The sequence below is a fragment of the Diorhabda carinulata genome, chromosome 3 (genome assembly GCF_026250575.1).
Source record: "Diorhabda carinulata isolate Delta chromosome 3, icDioCari1.1, whole genome shotgun sequence".
Lineage (NCBI taxonomy): Eukaryota > Metazoa > Arthropoda > Insecta > Coleoptera > Chrysomelidae > Diorhabda > Diorhabda carinulata.
This window is the reverse complement of record NC_079462.1, coordinates 13,126,673-13,146,198: the sequence shown is the minus strand read 5'-3', so window position 1 is coordinate 13,146,198 and position 19,526 is coordinate 13,126,673. Positions and strand designations below refer to the sequence as shown.

The 19,526-nt window shown below is 31.1% G+C and overlaps 1 protein-coding gene across 6 annotated transcripts in view; it reads left to right on the top strand.

Moving 5' to 3' along the window:
* LOC130891868 (paxillin) overlaps positions 1-19,526 on the top strand; it is a 95,398-nt gene that overhangs the window by 26,060 nt on the left and 49,812 nt on the right. For 2 of the 6 annotated variants that reach the window (XM_057796923.1, XM_057796924.1), the window contains exons 2-3: positions 563-944; positions 14,795-14,937. In XM_057796923.1, the coding sequence (XP_057652906.1) occupies positions 812-944; positions 14,795-14,937 (276 nt within the window). In that variant the 5' untranslated portion in view covers positions 563-811. Of the gene's footprint in view, positions 1-562; positions 945-14,794; positions 14,938-19,526 lie in introns of those variants that run through there. The other 4 variants (XM_057796926.1, XM_057796928.1, XM_057796925.1 and 1 more) reach the window with 3 other exon arrangements.

Here is a 19,526-nt window from a genome sequence, read left to right as displayed (position 1 = left end):
TTATATAGGTTGTTTGGCTGGTCTGGCTATATGATTACAGAGCTAATATTCTGGAACCGCTCTGATTGTGTTCGAAAAAATTGGATTGGCTACAGAAGGAGGAGGGACATCGACAGGCGGATGATTTGATTTTGCAACTTGAGTGTAACTTTATGTATACCTTCATTTCTGTTAATGTACTCAATTAAAAAAATCTGTTAGTTACAATATTTATGAGATCAGACTATTTGAAAAATATATTGGTTTCATGCAAACATTATAATAGGGTATTCCTGAATCACCTAGTATATTTAAAAAAAATAGAGCTCTAAATTTTGCTCTATTAAAATTCTGCTTCCATTAAAATTTTCAGTAAAAATTTTTAACAACAAATGCTATTTTTAAGGCCATGACTTTACCCTAGAAATATAAATAAATTTTGTCCTTGATTAAATCATACTTAATTGAAATAATCCACAGTTTTTCTACCATTTTGTCAAGGTGGTAGTATTTGAACAATTTATTTCTCTCTTTCAATTTTCTGTTATATGTAAACAGCCACCTGTATTTATGTAATAATTAGGTGGAGTGGAAGAAAATCCGCATTGAACTATTTTTAGTCGGTGTCAGTATCTGTCTTGCCAAAAACTAGAACATAGGTTAGTCATAACCGGGATCTTCCATCAGTTCCATTTAATTAGTTTGCATTAATACAAAAAATTCTGATTTTCGTGTTATTTTCGGTGTTTTGCAAGAGAATAAAAACAACGAGATACCGTCCGGAATTGAAAGTGTGAAGTGAGTACATTTAACCAGTGAAAGAAGCGTTAACATGAGTACAAAATTGCGCGTGCGTACTCCGTCGCCCAAAACTGTCACTTTCGATCCTTCGCCTCCTACGACTTTGGAGAGGAAACCGAGAAAATTAATATTCAAAAATTATGCTGAATGGGAACAGTATCTTTGTAAGTTAAATGATTGTGTTGAGGGATTGAATAAAGCGATGATTCTAGAAAAACATATTTTAAAACATTTAAAATGAGCTTCTTTACTGTTTTGATAACTGTTTAGTTGAATTCAGTCTCTCTCTTCTTTAGAAATAGAATTTAGAACCGTTGTATATTTTAAGAACATTCGCATACTATAATTAATAATATTAGAGTAATGGTTATTTAAAACACTAATCAGAAAATATTGCTAGTACTTTGTATATAAGCGTTTGTTTTTTTCTCAACTAGTTTACTTGTTGTAAAGTGTGAATTCTCATTGAAGGAAAACGCTACCCAATGGCATCTACGGCAAAATTATTAAAAGAAATTGACATTAGTCCGCATACAAAACCAGCTTTTTTTGTAACTCTGTAATTAATGCTCATTCAAATCGAAAAAAATGGGAGAAGTGGCTATTTTGAGGAATACCGAATTTAATGTTATGCATATTTTTTGCTTTTTAATTCACGTTTCTTTATTGGTGTGACCTCCGTTCTAAATTATGTTTTGGTGAACTAATGTGTCATTCTAGTAAAAAAAATTGTTTTCAAACATTCTCGTCATATTAGAACATGTAGATACTATTTAACGAACGGAATTGGTGGGTTGTTGATAAACAAGTGCATGCATTTCAATTACTTTTTTTCTCTAACGGAGTATGTAAATGTATTGATTTTAACTGATGTAGAGTTTGGACCCGATTTTATGAAAATTACTCCTAGACTTCCTCTGCAAAACAGTATTCTATTAAAAACTATACAACGGAAAAAACTACTGGTATTTCTCTTATCAACCAATCTCAAATTTCATAAATTAATTAGCTCTCAACACTAATTAATGATACTCTAATAAGACATCTTTCATAATACCAATGTCAAATTGTATTTATTTCACCTAAAAAGTAAGCAAATTTTAACCTATTAAATGAACCCCATTTCTGTTAAAATGTACGATTCTCAGGAGTTTCCATCTTAATATTTCGACATATTATAACGATTCACTTTTGTAATATTCCATATTTTCCTAAATTTTGATAATTAGAAATGGGGAGGGAAATGAGTATTAGTCGGTTATTTCAAGAGACATCAAAAAAAGTTATTGAGAAAAACGAGAGATTTCCTTAAGTCCATATTTTAAAAATAGTCTTTTGTAACTCCGTTAAGAATCAAAATTATGATTTTTAAACTGAGACTCCCTATATATGTATTTTACCGAATTTGGATGGATTATATTTTTTAGAAACTTTTGATTTAACATTTTGTTACGTTATACGGTTATTTAAGAGGTATGGAACGTTTATATGAAATCGTAGGTAAATCATCGCTAAGTGGCTTGCTATATATTAAAGAAAAAACTTGTATTCAACCTAACAGAGTTTTGTATTATAATACAATATCTTATATATTTCTGTGTCGGGAAGTTGAACTTTTCATGTTTTTTCTTTTTTTAAATGGAACACCCTGTATTTTATGCAACATCAATTTTTTTAAGCATTCCTTTTACAAAAGTTCATGGCAAAATTTTGTACTATTTACTATTCTTAACCATAACCAATATTAATCTATTACGTTTTCTCTGCATGCATGATTTTCTGTTAATTAAAATCAAAATGAAACAACGTGAAGCTAAAACGTTGTTCGCTGTCATTAGTGGTTTATGTTTATAATTGTGAAATTTCGTGGTGATTAATAAATAAAACAAAAGTTTTAAACTGTTTTTCTCCACTTTAGAAAAATATGGTCTACAGAATAGTATTGTAACCAACTCTTACATTAAATTCGATTAATGATCTTGAACATTATTAACCGCTCCCTGTATTTAAGCGTTAAAATACTCTCAACTATTATTAAAGATATAGACATGCGATTTTGCGACTCTGTATAATTTTTTTGTTAAACTTTTAAAGAATAAACAGAAATTTTTCAACTACTTTTGTTACTGAAATACAAGGCAAAAAATATGTTCACTTTTGGAGTATGTTATGATTTCTCAGGTCCTGTATAAAGTCAGTGGCGTATTTAAAAAAAATTTTTATAGCACTGTTTTTAAGATTGGGTACAAGTTTGTTATTTTTTAAATGGACCACCCTGTATTACTCAACATAAAAGTTTTGCAATTTTTTTCTAAATACTTTGATGTATCACAACCTAATCTTCAATACATTTCAGCTCCAAAAAATCAGAAAAATCCATATTTATGTTTGTTTATATAATAGTAGGCCATAAATTCTTTCACAAATAATTTGTTAAAACGAATTTGAACCTATTTATTTAATAAAATTTTAAATAAAACTCAAAATATGACTCTTTAACATAAACTTAAAAATGTTGAAAACAAAAAGAATATATTTAAACATTAAAAACTATAATTAAAAGAATCAAATTAGAAAATTAATTACAAAAACCAAAAAAAAAACATATAAATCTAATAAAATTATTCAATCTGTCGTTCATTTTGTCTTATACATAAATCACATACAGTTTCAATTCGCCTTAATGCGGTTGCCTTTATAAGATTCTGAATGTTTTTTCGGTTGATGCTCGGAATCCATCTATATTATTATGCGAATTTGCATAAATCTTATTTTTTAAGTATGACCATTCAAAAAAGTCTATAATACTTAAGTCCGGTGAACTCGGGTGCCATCTGATTGGCCCGTGTGTGCCAATCTAGTGACTACCAAAATAAGCACTTAAATATTCTCTAATTACCTTGAATTATGAACGGGCGCTCTATCTTACTGGAAATATATCTGATCTGGAATATTATTTTGTAATATATTTAGGTATCGTTGGGCATTTAAAAATTCAATTCAAATTCAAAAATTGTATATATAATTTTACTACCCAATACAAAACATGAAAAACTAAAACCAAATCGGCCTTGTTGCTGACGTTCAAAAGTAGTATGTTGGTTTTCTTGATACCAATGTCTTATATTTTGCCTATTAAATATGACGCAGCTGCTTATATGGGATTCAACAGACAATATTACCTTTCTTGCAAAATCCGGTTCTTCATTAGTTTTGGTTAAAAAACAATTTGAAAATTCCAATCGTTTGAATGTATAGTCAGATGCAATTCTTGAACAATATTTACCTGATACGGTTTATATTTGTGCTTTTTTTGAAATTTTTTCCACTATTGAATTTGAAACTCCTATCTATTCCTCTATTTTTCTACAGGAAATTTGGGGTTTTGTTTCCCCACACGCTAAAATATTAATTTCGACAGCTTCATTTCTTTCAACATTAGGATGCCTAAGTTTTGAATAGCACCCAGAATACCGTATCCCGAGATCGATGACGTCTTTCTGAAAACCTAATAAGATCTTTTTTATTTTTTCACTTTTGTAACAAAATAAAATAAACCGACTCTTTACCTATTTAAATATAATTGCAGAGCTGCTTCTACATTTTCGTTAAAAAGGTTTTATAATATACTTTTGAAAATTTTTAAATTCTCGTCAGCCGTCATGATTGATTAATTTGTATTGCCTCTGTTTGTGACTTAGTTTCCATATGTGCAACAAACATTTTTTATGCATGCGTGAAGGAATTCATGGCCTACTATTAAATAAACAAACACAAATATGGAATATTCTGATTTCTGAAGCTGAAATTTATTGAAGATTAGATTGTTATACATCATTGTATGTATGCAAAAATTTTACGTAAAATATACAGGCTGTTCCATTTAAAAAATACCAAGTTTGTGCCCCAAAATTACGCCACTGACTTTTATGTAAAAATATCTATTACAAGCAGTTTTCATTTTTTTTTCTATCTTATACAGGGACTTGGGGTAACAGGGATAACATCTCTAAAAGTGAACATTTTTGTTTTCACCTTGTATTTCAGGAACAAAAGTAGTTGAAATTATTCTGTTTGTAGCTTTACAAAAAAGTGATACAAGGTCATGAAAACCGCATGTCTATATCTTTAATAATAGCTGAGGTACAGTGCAGTCTCAACCAAAATGGGACACAGTGAAGGCTATTGTATTTGTTGGTTAAATAACTATTAATAAACTTTATTCTTAACAAAAAATTTCCAAAAGTATCATTCGAATGGTAATATTGAAGTAAATCTTAGAAGGGTTCACAGTTAATATCAATGCAACCTAAGTTCAAATGGTTGACTGACATTATCAGCAAATTTATTCTAATAGATCAGAATCACTCTCTAATTCTCTCTACCATATTTTCTGTAGGGGAAGTTCACGGTTATTGTTACAGATTAATATTAATTACGGTTCATAATAAATATTATAAAATAATAATAAGTCAATAACATTTAAATCCAAATTAACATAACCTCCTAAGAAAGTATTTTGAAAAGTAATCCGATACACATTAATTTTTTCAAATGTACAATCATCTAACGGCAAAAGATCGCCTCTAATAACTCGATCGTAAACAAAGTTCTATTTGGAACCTAAACATTTAAAAATGGCTATGTGACGTCTCCACTAAAGTGGCGGATTTCTCAGATATACTTTCGTTTTTTTCAACTGAAAATATATTATTATGAAACCTCTCTATTATTATTATTTAAAATTGATAGGCGATTGTATAATTTTATTAATTATCCGCTCGCTAAACTAGTTAATACAAAAAATATTAATTAAAGTGAAAACTCATTAAAATATCTTGAAATACTGACTACAGTTTCAAATTTTATGTGAAGCGTTTTGGTACGTAGCGTTTAACATAAAGACGGTTTTTGGTTTAAATTTTTCATGGCAAATCTGTCCAAATATGATATATAATACCATATGCTCGAAATGGGTGAAATCTTCGTCAAGATATATTAGCGACGGGGACCTTAATTAGCCGCCAAACGCCCAGATTGCTGTAATATTGATAAAATCTAAATTATGAATCACGTGAACAGTGATGTAAGAATAGAAACTTATATTTAGCACGTTATGTTTATTTTAAAAATCGAATTGTCCAAACGTTTTGTTCCGAAAATAAATAAGTTAATACGAGAAAATATTGATTCTAGTGCACTGTGTAATGTTATTGAATGATTTTTCTCATTTATTCCATATATTGTAGTTACTTGAAATTATATGAAATATTATAACGAGTAATATTTTTTTATTAAATCCTATAAACCAAGTGTAGTATCGAGTTTTCTCTTGATACATTAAGCTAAAAACGTTGATATTGTGTAGCTATTCCACTTTCCTGCTCTTTTTATCATTTCATACAGGGCTACAAGCTGACTGAACTTTAAGTTGAGATTATTATGATTCATATACGAGTGTTACGATTATACTCATCGTCCATCTCCATCTATCAATCTCCTTGTAGGTTCTAACCATACGTTGTTCTGAAATGATTGCATCATCAAAATACATTTGTTTCAGAACGGATTCCCAAAGCTGTAAACAAACCACGAGATTGGTAAACGTGTAATTAAATCATGTATAACCTTTAAATTCACCATGAGTCCAAAGGATAGTAGTGCTGATTTAGCGACATTAAGACTATTGACTGATTGAATATTTTCAAATCGGCTTAATATGTCATTCATTTTTCCCATCGCCGAGAAAACAAGATTCTTGTAGTTCTTCTTAGGCCGTATCAAAGCATTTTCATTTTTCTAATGTTTTTTTTTTGTTGAGGATATTATTAACTTTTTCTACTGTTTCTAATAATATTGCTTTTTGTATGTTCTTGTTTGATGGTTAATGTACTGCAATGTTTCTCGGGTCATGGTTCGAGAATAAAATTGAAGTTAATTTCACACTTAAACCTTAATTACTCCACAATTATCACACTAATTACAACGCAACTCTTTACTAACTATTACCTTCTCATCATCTTCTATAAAAGTTTCCACTACATTGAATTATTATTGGCGCCGTCAAATGGCATATGCTGCACCAATGCATTGGCTATATATTCTAGACAAGTCTGGTTCTATGTTTTCTGATATTTTCTGTAATTTCTTGTATCTATTATTGCATCTTCCATAACTATTATGAATCCTTCATTTTCCAAGAAGAGCTCTTCAGCTCTAAACTATTTATATGATACTTTATTTGTGTTTGTTTGCCATGTGACTCTGTTTTTTCTTGTGTAGTTAGTATTATTTGTATGTTATATGATACATTATCGATACCAAAGTTTGTTTTACTAGTACTATTAATTGATGTAATGGTGGAGTCTTGTCAAGAAAGTAGTGTTGCAGAATTTTCTCTGCCATCCAGAGTTTCTGTGCCATTAATCTTCTTCCCCCTTCTGATCGTGCTAAATTAGTATGTTGATTTTCAGTAGCAGTTTGATTCTGGTCCCCTTGTGGTTGTGAGTTGAGATTGAACTATGGCGATATTACTGGGTTTTGGTTCTTGGTTTATGTTTGTTGAATTGTATTGTGAGTGATCTGCGTAGATTTTATTACCAGAATTTTTGTAAGTGGTATTCCACGGACATTCCACGTATATGTTATATTGACAATAATTGAAAGATTTCTGTAGTTATGATATGGCTTACTTTTTCTGATATATATCTGAAATTTTATTTGTGGGATCATAGTAAATCATGTACTCTTTTTAATACTTATATTAATTAATCGAAAATTGAGGTGTTACAAAATCTTCTCTTTTAGCCCTCTAACAGTAAGGTGAATTATCCTGACATACACGTATATGAGACCCCACCCTCCAAAAATCGATTTTTCGAGGTAAAATAAAAAATGAATAATGGGAAAAGTTTTATTGTCAAATAAATACATAATATTTTATTTTTATAGTTAATAAGTAAGTAGTTTTGAAAAAAAAATAGGAAATTAATTAAAAAAAAATTCCTTAATAGAAATATTCTCTATAAAATTATCTAAAACATAGTAAAAATAAATAGATTCAGTGATTAACTAGAAACTTGAGTGCTTTAGATATTCTAAAGATAGGAACTAAATGAGAAACATCTCTTACTAATTGTATAAAATAATTATAGTATCAGCAGTTCCTAAATATAAAGGACATAGTGCAACGGAATACCGGAGGTCCATAGGTTGCTGAGAACATTTCGTCTAAACTGAGCATAGAATTTTTTAGGACACCACTCATGAAGAGAAGGCCCATCAACCCTATTATTTCAACGCTATCTGTTGGTGAAGGAAACCACTGGACCGTATTGTACACGATTGCACTTTAAATCACCTTACCACTTCAATTTACGTTTCATTTCGTAGTGGCACATTTCCCAATTGCCTTAAGACGGCTATAATTATACCTCTGCACAAAGGAGGAGATAAAAAACAAGTGTCGAATTATCGCCCAATTGCACTCCTTCCCACGTTATCTAAGTTCATAGAAAGATTGGTCAAAAAGAAGCTTCTATTATTTCTGTTTAAATATAAACTACTTACCACCCACCAATTTGGGTTTTTAAGCAACAAATGCACAAATGATGCTATTTTTTCCCTCCTTAATAATGTGTACGTTATTGATTGTGTTAATCATAATATTTTAATTAACAAATTGCAGTACTATGGTTTCAGGGAAACACCTCTCGCATGGTTTAAGTCATACCTTATCAACAGAAGTCAGCTTGTAATGGTTGATACAACGATGTCATCTTACAAGCCAATAGAATGTGGGTGCCCCAAGGCTCAGTACTAGGCCCTATTTTAATTCTTCTATTTATAAACGACATCGCCTATCTAGACATCAGTGGTAAAATATGTCTATTTGCAGATGACACTAGTCGCATCTCCGATATGCCCTTCCTTTCTGGGGTACGTGTGGTGCATCTCAATTTGAGCGAATCTTCAAACTATAAAAGAGAGCTGTTAAATATTTACTCGGACTAAACAGCACTGCAGGGACTTCTTTAAAAGATTAAAATTTCTGACTCTTCCTTCCTTATTCTATCCACGTTCAGAATTAGTTAAGGGCTCAATATTTTACCATGCAAAAAAAGTGCACAATCACTTACCAATTGAAATCAAATCGATATTGCTTTAATTTTTGCTATGGACTTATTTACTAATTATTACCTATAATTTAGTTATGGTTTTATTCTATATATTGAAATTTTATTCCATTTGTTTCATCTTTAGTTATTTTTATGTTTGTTTTTTAGTTTTTATAATCGTGTGACTTACACAGAAAGGTGGGATCGGATCTAATCCGAGCGCAGCTAATGTAGGGTTCGGATTGAGAGGGTAGCTGAAGGTCACTCACCAGACTGACGTGACCACCTCGGCGGTCTCGGGACAACTGGCTGGTAGGGTAGCTGAGAACCAGAGCGCTCTCAGAAAAGAGGACGGAGAGTTTTAAACAAAACAGATTCCCTGGGATCATCAAATTAATTCGATTTAAAAATCAATATTCAATGTTCAGCATTCTCTCTAGTTAATTTATACAAATAAACAAACTGTATAGATAAAATTCTATCATCTACGAGGGTCGTTTTTTTTCAACCTCCGATTGCTTCGTGCAGACGCTATGCGGGCAGAAGAAAGCGAGCATGCGCTGTAGGTGACTGAGAAGCTCTCGCACTACACATTTTGCCATTGTTGACATTCAGGCGTCAGTCGGCGTTGCGCTACAGCCGAGTAAACATGTCCATTATTATTGATACTCCCGCCAAGTGTAAATTGCGAAGTGTGATTCAGTTTCTACAGGCTGAAGGCCATAGTGCTGCAGAAATCCATCGGAGAATGGGTCTTGTGTATGGGGAAAACTTCATGTTTAAAGATAGCCGTAATTATATGCATGATGAAGGGGGCCAAGGACGCAAATCTGTCCTACCTATCATATCTGCCTAGCATCTCCCTATCCTCCCGATAGGGGACTTACGGGTTTATTATTATCATTTTTGCACTACTCAGCTTAGATCTGGTGACATTTACTTATCCAAAATACAAAGTTTCAAAAGGATTAGGCTTAGTTCACATAATAAACTTGCGTACTGTGTGGTATCCAATATCACAGTCTTCTGGATGTCGAATGTCGACAAAGGTGTTTTTTGGTAATATCAGTTTGGTAGGGTCTTAGACACGATGACTGCTGCTGATATAATAACTGGGATGATCTCCACATTTTCGCTGGCCAATTACGAGATCTGCGTACTTGGCCAGTTTCTCCTAATGTTTATTCATAATATTGTGAGTGTTCATTATAGCTAATTCAAGGAGGACTGAAATGACTTTAAAATTGTTGAGCACCTTTTACGGCTGGTAGTTGTAGTACGGTGTATAAGTATTGAGAAAACCAAACTTGTTGGCTAGTTTCGGAGGATTGTTTGCACACTTGATTATGCCGGTGCAGATAGTCAGTATTATTTGATTAATTTATTTATTTACATACTACAAGCATATGTTGAATGGTCTCTGATGTTTGCTGACACTTTCTGCATTTTATCCTCAACAGCCACCATGAAGCCCTCGGTCTCTGGAAAGAGAGTTGCGCTAGCAAGCCATCTGTTTGGAGCTTCTTCATCAATAGACGGCAAGCTAAGGTCGTGATGATGTCAACCGTGTAATGCCTTTTGTGACCATTGTTCCAGCTTCTTTGTGTCTAATCCTAACTTGAAGGTCAAATTCAGGTCTGATATATAGATATGGATATAATCATCATCATTGTGCGTGTTAACCTCTGAATACCATTAGCTTCGTTTCCGTTCACTTCAGGATTCTAAAAGAGTACGTTGGAATAGGCACGGCATAGGTGTGACCTGGACTAAGTTATTTGCATTTAATTCAGACTTCATAAGTGGTTTCATTCTTTTACTGTATTGATCCGGTATCCTGACATTTGCCTGGTTGTAGTCCAATAACCCAGCTTGCTGTAATCCCAGGTATTTGGTTTCTCCCTTTTCCATTGCCTGTATGATATCTTTAGAGTTCACAACAGGTTGTTTTTTGCACCCTTGGTGATCTTTTTTGCAACCTTTCTGCTTCTCCACTAATATGATATTTTCCTTGACGAGCCTATAAATTTTGTTAGCTATACAAGCTGTAAGTGTGGGGAGACACGTACTAGGTGGGGTCATCTGTTTGGTAGCAAGGGTGTGGAACCCAGTGTTATTATTATTATTACATCTAAGGTCTTATTCGTAATTAACAAATGCACACAAAACATATAATATTTAGTTTAAGTATGGTGTCAAGTAATCTCTATTTATATCGTATTTCAATATGCTGGATGTGGTTATTAGATATCCACGACTTAGGCGAAGTTAAAAGGATGTTCAGTTTATAATGACAATGTTCCTATATAGAGGTCCCTACGGATTAAGAGATCTGAATTGGTATTAACATCAGAATTATTGCTATGTATTCCATACCAATATTTTCTAGTTTTCAATCTTTTTGTTATTTTGTAAGGTTTTATGATATAATTATTTTCGTTAACTCTAATACAAAACTTTCCAATTGTCGCTGCAATTGCATCATGTAGATTGTTGATTAACATTTAATTGTGGAACTCACTTATATTATCATCTTTCATCATTAATTTCGTTTCATTGATTATTTAACGACGTAGATCTTACATAAATTTTACAATCTATGAACATTTGAACATAATGGTAGATATCAAAATATTTATGATTTGCTTAACTGTAAAATAAATATATTTTGTAATAGCGGGACCAACTCCACTTGATTTCTTAGTTTGTTGATGTGATTTATTTATGTAACAAGGTCAAACATTTCACATTACACTGGTAGACAAAAAAGTTTCTTTCTGTAACTTTTAGCTGAATAGCATAAGAATAGCAATTTTAAATATATTCGTATATTTAAAAAAGGAAAATATTCAGCAATCTGATAATGCAATCATAATAAGAATTGCTGAATTAACTAGATTAAAAACTTTTCCATTCATCGAGTAGTCATAAAAGGGGTTGCTATGGATCATTCACAGAACCGCAAAACATGTAAAGAAAAACTGAAATCAGTTGACAAAGCTAATCAAGATTTTATAAGTGGGACAAAAGGTAACAAATTATTCAGAATACAATTGTATCAGTGTAGAAACATTGCATTAAGTTTTGTCAGCATGTGGTTTTAAACACAAAAAACTGGATAAACTGAGGCAATAACCGAGTCGACAAGGAGAGTTTGATGGCGACAAGATTATTTGCGTCAGATAAAGGACTACCGAAGTTCTGATAGACACATAATTTATCTAGATGTAACATGGTTTGACAGTCACGATGTAGTAAATTTCGGTTGGGTTGAGAATAGTAAAAATGGCGGTTTGAATGGGCCATGTTCTAAAGGGAAACTCATTATAGTTATTGATATCTCCTAAAAAAACTGTGCAGCTGATTATCATGAAGATATGACAGCAGAGTTATTTGAAAAGTGGTTTAATAAACAGCTTTTACCTAACATTCCACCACAGTCAGTAATCGTTATGGACAACGCATCCTATCACTCGTGGCAACTCCTTAAGATACCAAATAGTAGTAGTAATAAAGCTCAAATTTTAGCATTGCTCACTGTTATTAAAGATCTAAAGTTAGAGGCAATTTATTATACAGTCGAACTCCGATAATTCGAACACCGATAATTCGAATTCCTCGTTAATTCGAACTTTTGCGTCGGTCCCTTGACATTCCTATTACTAACACATGTAAAAAAACCTCGATAATTCGAACTTTTGAAGTTCGAATTATCAAAAAATTCGTATTTTCTGTGTTAATTACCGAAAAATTCGAATTTTTGGCGTTTAAATAATTGAAAAGTTCGAATTTTTGATGTTCGAATAATTGAAAAATTCGAATTTTTCTTGTATAAATTATGTATATACAAAGGTATTAAAAAATTCGAACTGTTAGTGTTGAAAAAAATTGAAAAATTCGAACTGTTAGTGTTGAAAAAAATTGAAAAATTCGAATCTTCAGATTCTAGGTAAGACGACGATATTTTGTCAAATCACTCGATTTGCTTCAAAGGAAAAAATCGTCAGCATGAAGCAATCTAGCATAGCTGATTTCTTTACAAAAAAATAAATATATGTATTTTTTTTTATTTTAAGATAAATAATCGGTCCTTTTTAGGACCAAAAATTCTTCAAACGTATACAAATTATTATTTTAAATAAATAAATAAATAAATAAACATGTTATATACCCATAACATATTTATTTATTTATAAAATGGAAAGATGCATCGAAATGCATACATATGTGTATGTAAATGTGCACAACTCCGATAATTCGAACACCTCGATAATTCGAACTTTTGCTACGGTCCCTTGCAGTTCGAATTATTGGAGTTCGACTGTATTGACAAGCTGTGCAAAGAACAGGGCCATTCTCTTCTCAGAATACCTCCTTACTATTGCATATTTAACCCTATAGAGTTAAAATGGGGAAAGGTAAAATCAGAATTACGAAAATGTAATCAGTCTCCAAAACTGAGTAAAGAGGTTGTAGAACTCGTTCTAGCAGCAGACCGCCAAGAGCTTTGAAAAAACTGTTTGAACATGTTACCAAAGAAGAAGATGAGTATAAGGTATCATCCTCTTTACAACCCATCATAATTCAATCAAACGATGATTATACTTTTGACGATTCTTACTACCATTATTATTTATAAAAATACTTTGGAATTGAAATGGTTTTTTTCTTTTTGTTTGATTTGCAAATAATTTAGTTTATTTCATGGTTTTTGCTTTGAAACTTCCAGTCTGGTACACTGTTTAAACCAAACTCCCTTACAGACAGGTTCCTTTTTGCTTGTTTATTTACGTTTTATATTTTAATATCGAATGATTTTTTCTCCAATTCCAAGTAGGACTACATTTAAGTGCATCTGTCTAAATAACGGCGTATAATGCCGTCCAATTAATAATGGTTCGATTGCCTTTCAACGAATACATTCTCGCATAAGATATACAAATTTTTAAAAGTATTTATAAAAATAATGAATTTATAAAATGAGATATCTACGCTTATGATAGATCAAAGAAAACTGTCTGCAAAGGTTTTTATATAATTTTTTATAATCTGCAAATGACATTGGAAAAGTATGTGTCTGCATTGTGTGAAATAGGTCTTATGGCCGATCACAAATTAGGAGACTCGATCTCATGCTTTTTTGCAAAAGGTATACTTCGTCTCTTCCCTCCCAACCACCGAACCAATGCTACGACACAGACATCAGAGCCTACTGTCTGTCTTCATCTCTGATTTCCAACAGCAAAATACATGAAATAATTCCTTTTCACATTTCAAAAAAATGGTGTGGCTTGTGACTTGACTATAAATTCTCAACCAACAATAAAACGTATAAAATAAGCAAAATAACTATATAATTGTTTCTCCTTATAAATAACGGATAATTTAATAACCTCTCATAAAATTTACTCCCTGTGATTAAAAAAGAATGTAAAGAACATATTGAATAGTGCTATAAATTAGGGATTCATGATTATTTTCTCTACTGTTTGGAAGGTGTTATTACTATTATTATACTACAGAGTTGTAGAATTTGTACCGTATGTCAAGTAACAATTCGTTTCTGATTTCTGTGGCTCTAAGAACATTTCTGCCGGAATAATGAATGACGATAATGGTATTACGCAATATTTCTTGATCAAAAGAATGCGCAGATGAAATTCATTTTTTTTCATGCAAGATCTTGACAGTATCAGTTTTCGTAAAATTTATTGTTAAACTAGGTACAAAAAATTTACATTAGAGGTTAGGAATTAGTTTACTTTTACTGTTTACAGAGACTTGCATGCAATTTTTTGCACGTTGTATTGCATTATGGTAAGCGGCCTTTATCCTTTTTTTATTTCCGGCACAAGGTTCTTCTTTATTCAAATTAATTGATAATTTTTTTATTACAGATGCCCTACTTGCCGATCTTCAGAATACAGTTTCTGGTTCGGGTGTAACAAATTATTCTGGGTACTCACAAAGAAATATACGTTATTCTCCAGATAGAGATGATCATACAACAAAAACAGAAACATATTCATTAAAATCAGCAGTAAGTATTTCACAATAATTGATTATGCTTCCTTTCATTTATTAGATAATATTTTTACTAGGCTTCAGTAATATTTTTCAACTTAAAATGTCGGAATAAAGAGAATAATGTGTGATTAGATATTTATTTTCGTTTAAAATAATTTACTTCCTATGAAATTATACTTTGAGCAGGCATATTTACTTCTATTTCCATAAAAAGGCACTTTTTTGAAAAATTGACTTTTAGACATCAACCTCTTTACCTCGCATGTATATGTTTAGTTTTTGTCTGTCTTTTTTCTTTGGTTAATTTTTTGAGTCTTTGGCTCTATCTGAATCATTGCACAAAGGAGAAGGAAGTGTTGTCAAACGTTATTTTATTTGAATTCAACCGCAAAACATGAATATTTTTTCACAAAATTCGGAAAATAAGTTGACAGAAGCAAAACTTGATCTGGAAATAAAAATAAGTTGTTGAAGAATGCATATAATCCTGAAATAATCAGTATACAAATTAAAATAAAAACAGCTCCCCACAGAAGATCAAAGCATTATTAGAATTATATCAACATATTATTATGTTGCCAAGACACTAGTTCATTAGTTCATTCAATTTATTATATGGATGAATAAATTGTTTCCCACAAAATTATATATATATATATATATATATATATATATATATATATATATATATATATATATATATATATATATATATATATTATATCAGAAAAACAGATATTCCGGGGTAAACAAAATTATGGAGTTATGGAGTCAATATTTTTTGACTACACTTAAAATGAGAAACGTACTTGGAAAATATAATTATAGAGATTGAGACATTTGTCATCTGTGGACAAGCTTTTCAATACCCTCTTCAAAGAAAGTTTCCGCCAATGAATAAAATAAAGTACAAAACATACCTTTAAACTTCTGATAATTCCGTAGACAAAGCAGTAATGGCGAATCTGAGGTTTTCTTTAACCCTTCTGTTAACTCGGTGAACTAGGTCATCTGTAACGACAGATTTGCGTCCTTGGTCCTCTTTATCATACATGTCATTACGGCCATCTTTAAGTTTTCCCCATCCACACAACTCATTCTCGGATGGATTTCTGCAGCACTATGGTCTTCAGCCTGTAGAAAACAAATCACACTTCGCAATTCACGCTTAGCGGACATGTTTACGTGGCTATAGCACAACGCCGACTGACGCCTGAATGTCAACAATGGCGGAGTGTGTAGAGCGAGAGCCTCGCAGCCGCCTACGGTGCATGTTGGCTTCCTTCTGCCCGCGTAGCGTCTGCACGGAGCGATCGGAGGTTGAAAAAAAAACGGCCCACGTAATTGGCAACAGCTTGAGAACATAGAGTTACCTATTTGAACTTTGGTAGGTCTGTTAACTATTTCGTATTCGTCATCGTTGAACATATTTTGCCATAATTTCCTAACCAAGTCAGAATCATAATATTGTTATCCCAAACAGTTTACCAGCTTAAGAAGTTGATATGAACTCTGTATATTAAGTAATTGCGACCTTTTCTAACAATTTTTTTAGTTTATACTGTTTATTTTATACCACCAAAATGATATTTTTTGTTGTTTATTGAGTGGTATTCATTAAAAAATTATTGAGTATTGTCGGGATAAGAAATTTTTAGAATAATATTACAATGTTCTATATGCCTTTTTTTGTATGCATCCATTGTTTCCTGTCTATTGAATAACTCAATAATTTTGTAAATACATCAAGTCACTGATGATTGAGAGATACCAAACAATAATGATTATAGTTGCTCAAATATCAATTGCAGATTATAAAACCCCTTCCCGACAATTTTGTTTGATTTATCTACCATAGGCGTATATACTTCATTTTATAAATTTATTGTTTTTATGTATAATTTTAAAAATATGTATATCTTATGCGAAAAAGTATACGTTAAAAGGCAATCGAATCGTTATAAATTGGACGGCATTATACGCCGTTATTTAGACAGATGCAATTAATTGTAGTCTTACTTGGAAAAAATCATTATTATACCTTGGTAATTTGCTATTTCCTGTCTATTGAATACCTCAATAATTTCGTAAAAACATCAATTCACTGATGATTGAGAGATACCCAAACAATAATGATTATAGTTGCTCAAATATCAATTACAGATTATAAAACCCTTCCCGACAATTTTGTTTGATTTATCTACCATAGGCGTATATACTTCATTTTATAAATTTATTGTTTTTATGTATAATTTTGAAAATATGTATATCTTATGCGAAAAAGTATACGTTAAAAGGCAATCGAATCATTATAAATTGGACGGCATTATACGCCGTTGTTTAGGCAGATGCAATTAATTGTAGTCTTATTTAGAAAAAATCATTATTATACCTTGTAAATTTGCTACAACTGAATATTAAATTATAAAAATTATAAATGAATAGACGAGCAAAAAGGAACCTGCCTGTAAGAGAATTTCGTTTAAACAGGGTACCAGACATTAACTGAACCCTTTTTGTACCCCTTTCATTCGTTTTTTTTTCTGAAAAACGAAATTTCAAACCAGAAACCATGGAGAAAAATAAATTCTTTTCAAACAGAACAAAAGAAAAAATTCAATTCCAAAATATCTTTATAAATAACAATGGTAATCTGTAGTAGAGTATGACCTTGTTCTTTGCACAGCTTGCCAATATAATAAATTTTGTCTAACTTTAGACCTTTAACAACAGTAAGCAATTCTTTGTTTGTTCGGCCATTTTTACGATCTGTGACATTTGAGCTTTGTTACTACTACTATTTATCTTATCGTATCTTAAAGACTTGCCGCGAGTGGTAGGATGCGTTCTCCATAACGATTACTGATTGTCAACTGATTTCAATTTTTCTTTACACGTTTTTCAGTTCTGTGAATGATCCACTACAACCCCTGTCGTGACTACTCGATAAATAAAAAATTTATTCACTCTATTTAATTCAAAATTCTCATTATGTTTGCATTATCAGATTGTTGAATATTTTCCTTTTTTAAATATTCGAATATATTTGAAATAACTTGCTGGGTTTGTATATCTAAATCTTTATTATTAAATTCTGTCTTTATTCTTACTACACTGTGCAATTTTATTGTCTTTATTCGCCCATTGCCTAAAGAACGCCATATTTCTATTTATTTAAAGAATTTTAGCCACGCTAATGCTTATCGCAGACTTTCTAGCAGGAATATTTTTGTACATACAGCTTCGGCCAATAGAAATGCATTTATGTTTACGATTCGATGTTTTGATTGGTAAACAGTTGAGATTATGAGTCCGCGTGGACTGACGGTTTGTTAGATGTTTACCGAATTTTATACGGGGAGTAAACATTATTTTTCATTTCTTAATTTGGTATAAGAGCCATGTGTATTTATGAAATATTGATTGTTTCTCGCATAACTGTTTTCTGAAATTGATATTGGAAGAACTATAATAAGAGGTGCTAATTGTGCAAAGTTTCAAATAAATCCAATGCTTCGAAGTACGTAAAAATAGACCTTAAAGATTCCGTTAAATACATACATGCTAAGCTAATGTAATCGTGTTTAAAAAGTCCAAGGTTTTGTAGCGGTTGTTAATAAATAGCCCATGATCCTCAGCTTCATATAAAATATATTGGAATATTTTGTTGTATGCATGAATCAACAAATGGGTGTATATAATTGTGAATGAATTTTAAAACATCTAAAAATCTCTCCTTCACCTATTTCTCGTGGAAAATTAATAAAAAATAAAATATGGAGCTACGGACAAATAACATAATTTTCATATATCTATTTATACTACATTGTATAAAAGTAGAAAATTACGGTCTATTTTAAGAACTGTTGTGAGAGCGACATCTGTACAGAACTATAGAATTTTCTTATAATGCAGGGATCTAGAAAATGTGCGTAATTAGAATTATTCACGCGACATTAACTAGATGTCTCGAAGGTTAGGAGTATATTTAATAATGAATATATTTTAGCATTCATCTGTTTCAACATGTACTTAAAATACTTCCAATATATTTATTCTGGGACAATGGCGATGTATCTGCATTATATAATCTACACAATATATTTTTGGTTTTAATTTGAAAATGGAACTGTTTGTATATTGTCTATTTCACATTGGTTTTAGCAACTTCCAAAATTGAGAACATATGAATATATATTAATAAATATTATATTTTTTTGTGATTTTTCTAACAGTTTGACACAATTAAATACCAAGAAGTGTAATATAGCTAATATTCATTATTTTAATTTTACACTCTCAATATTTCAACAGTAATCATGCAATCTAAGACAATAAGTCAAAATATCTTTACAAATTTTGACCTAATAATATAATAATAATAATAATCGATTGAGGAATTCATCCATTATTTCATCTTCTATCTTTGTGACTTGATTTTAGATTAATAATTAATGATAAATTAATAGTAAATAATATTAAAAATACATCGTGTTACACACTTAAATTTGGAGACATTCTATATGACTGGAAATATATATATATATATATATATATATATATATATATATATATGTATCCTATCCTATCCTATCTATCCAC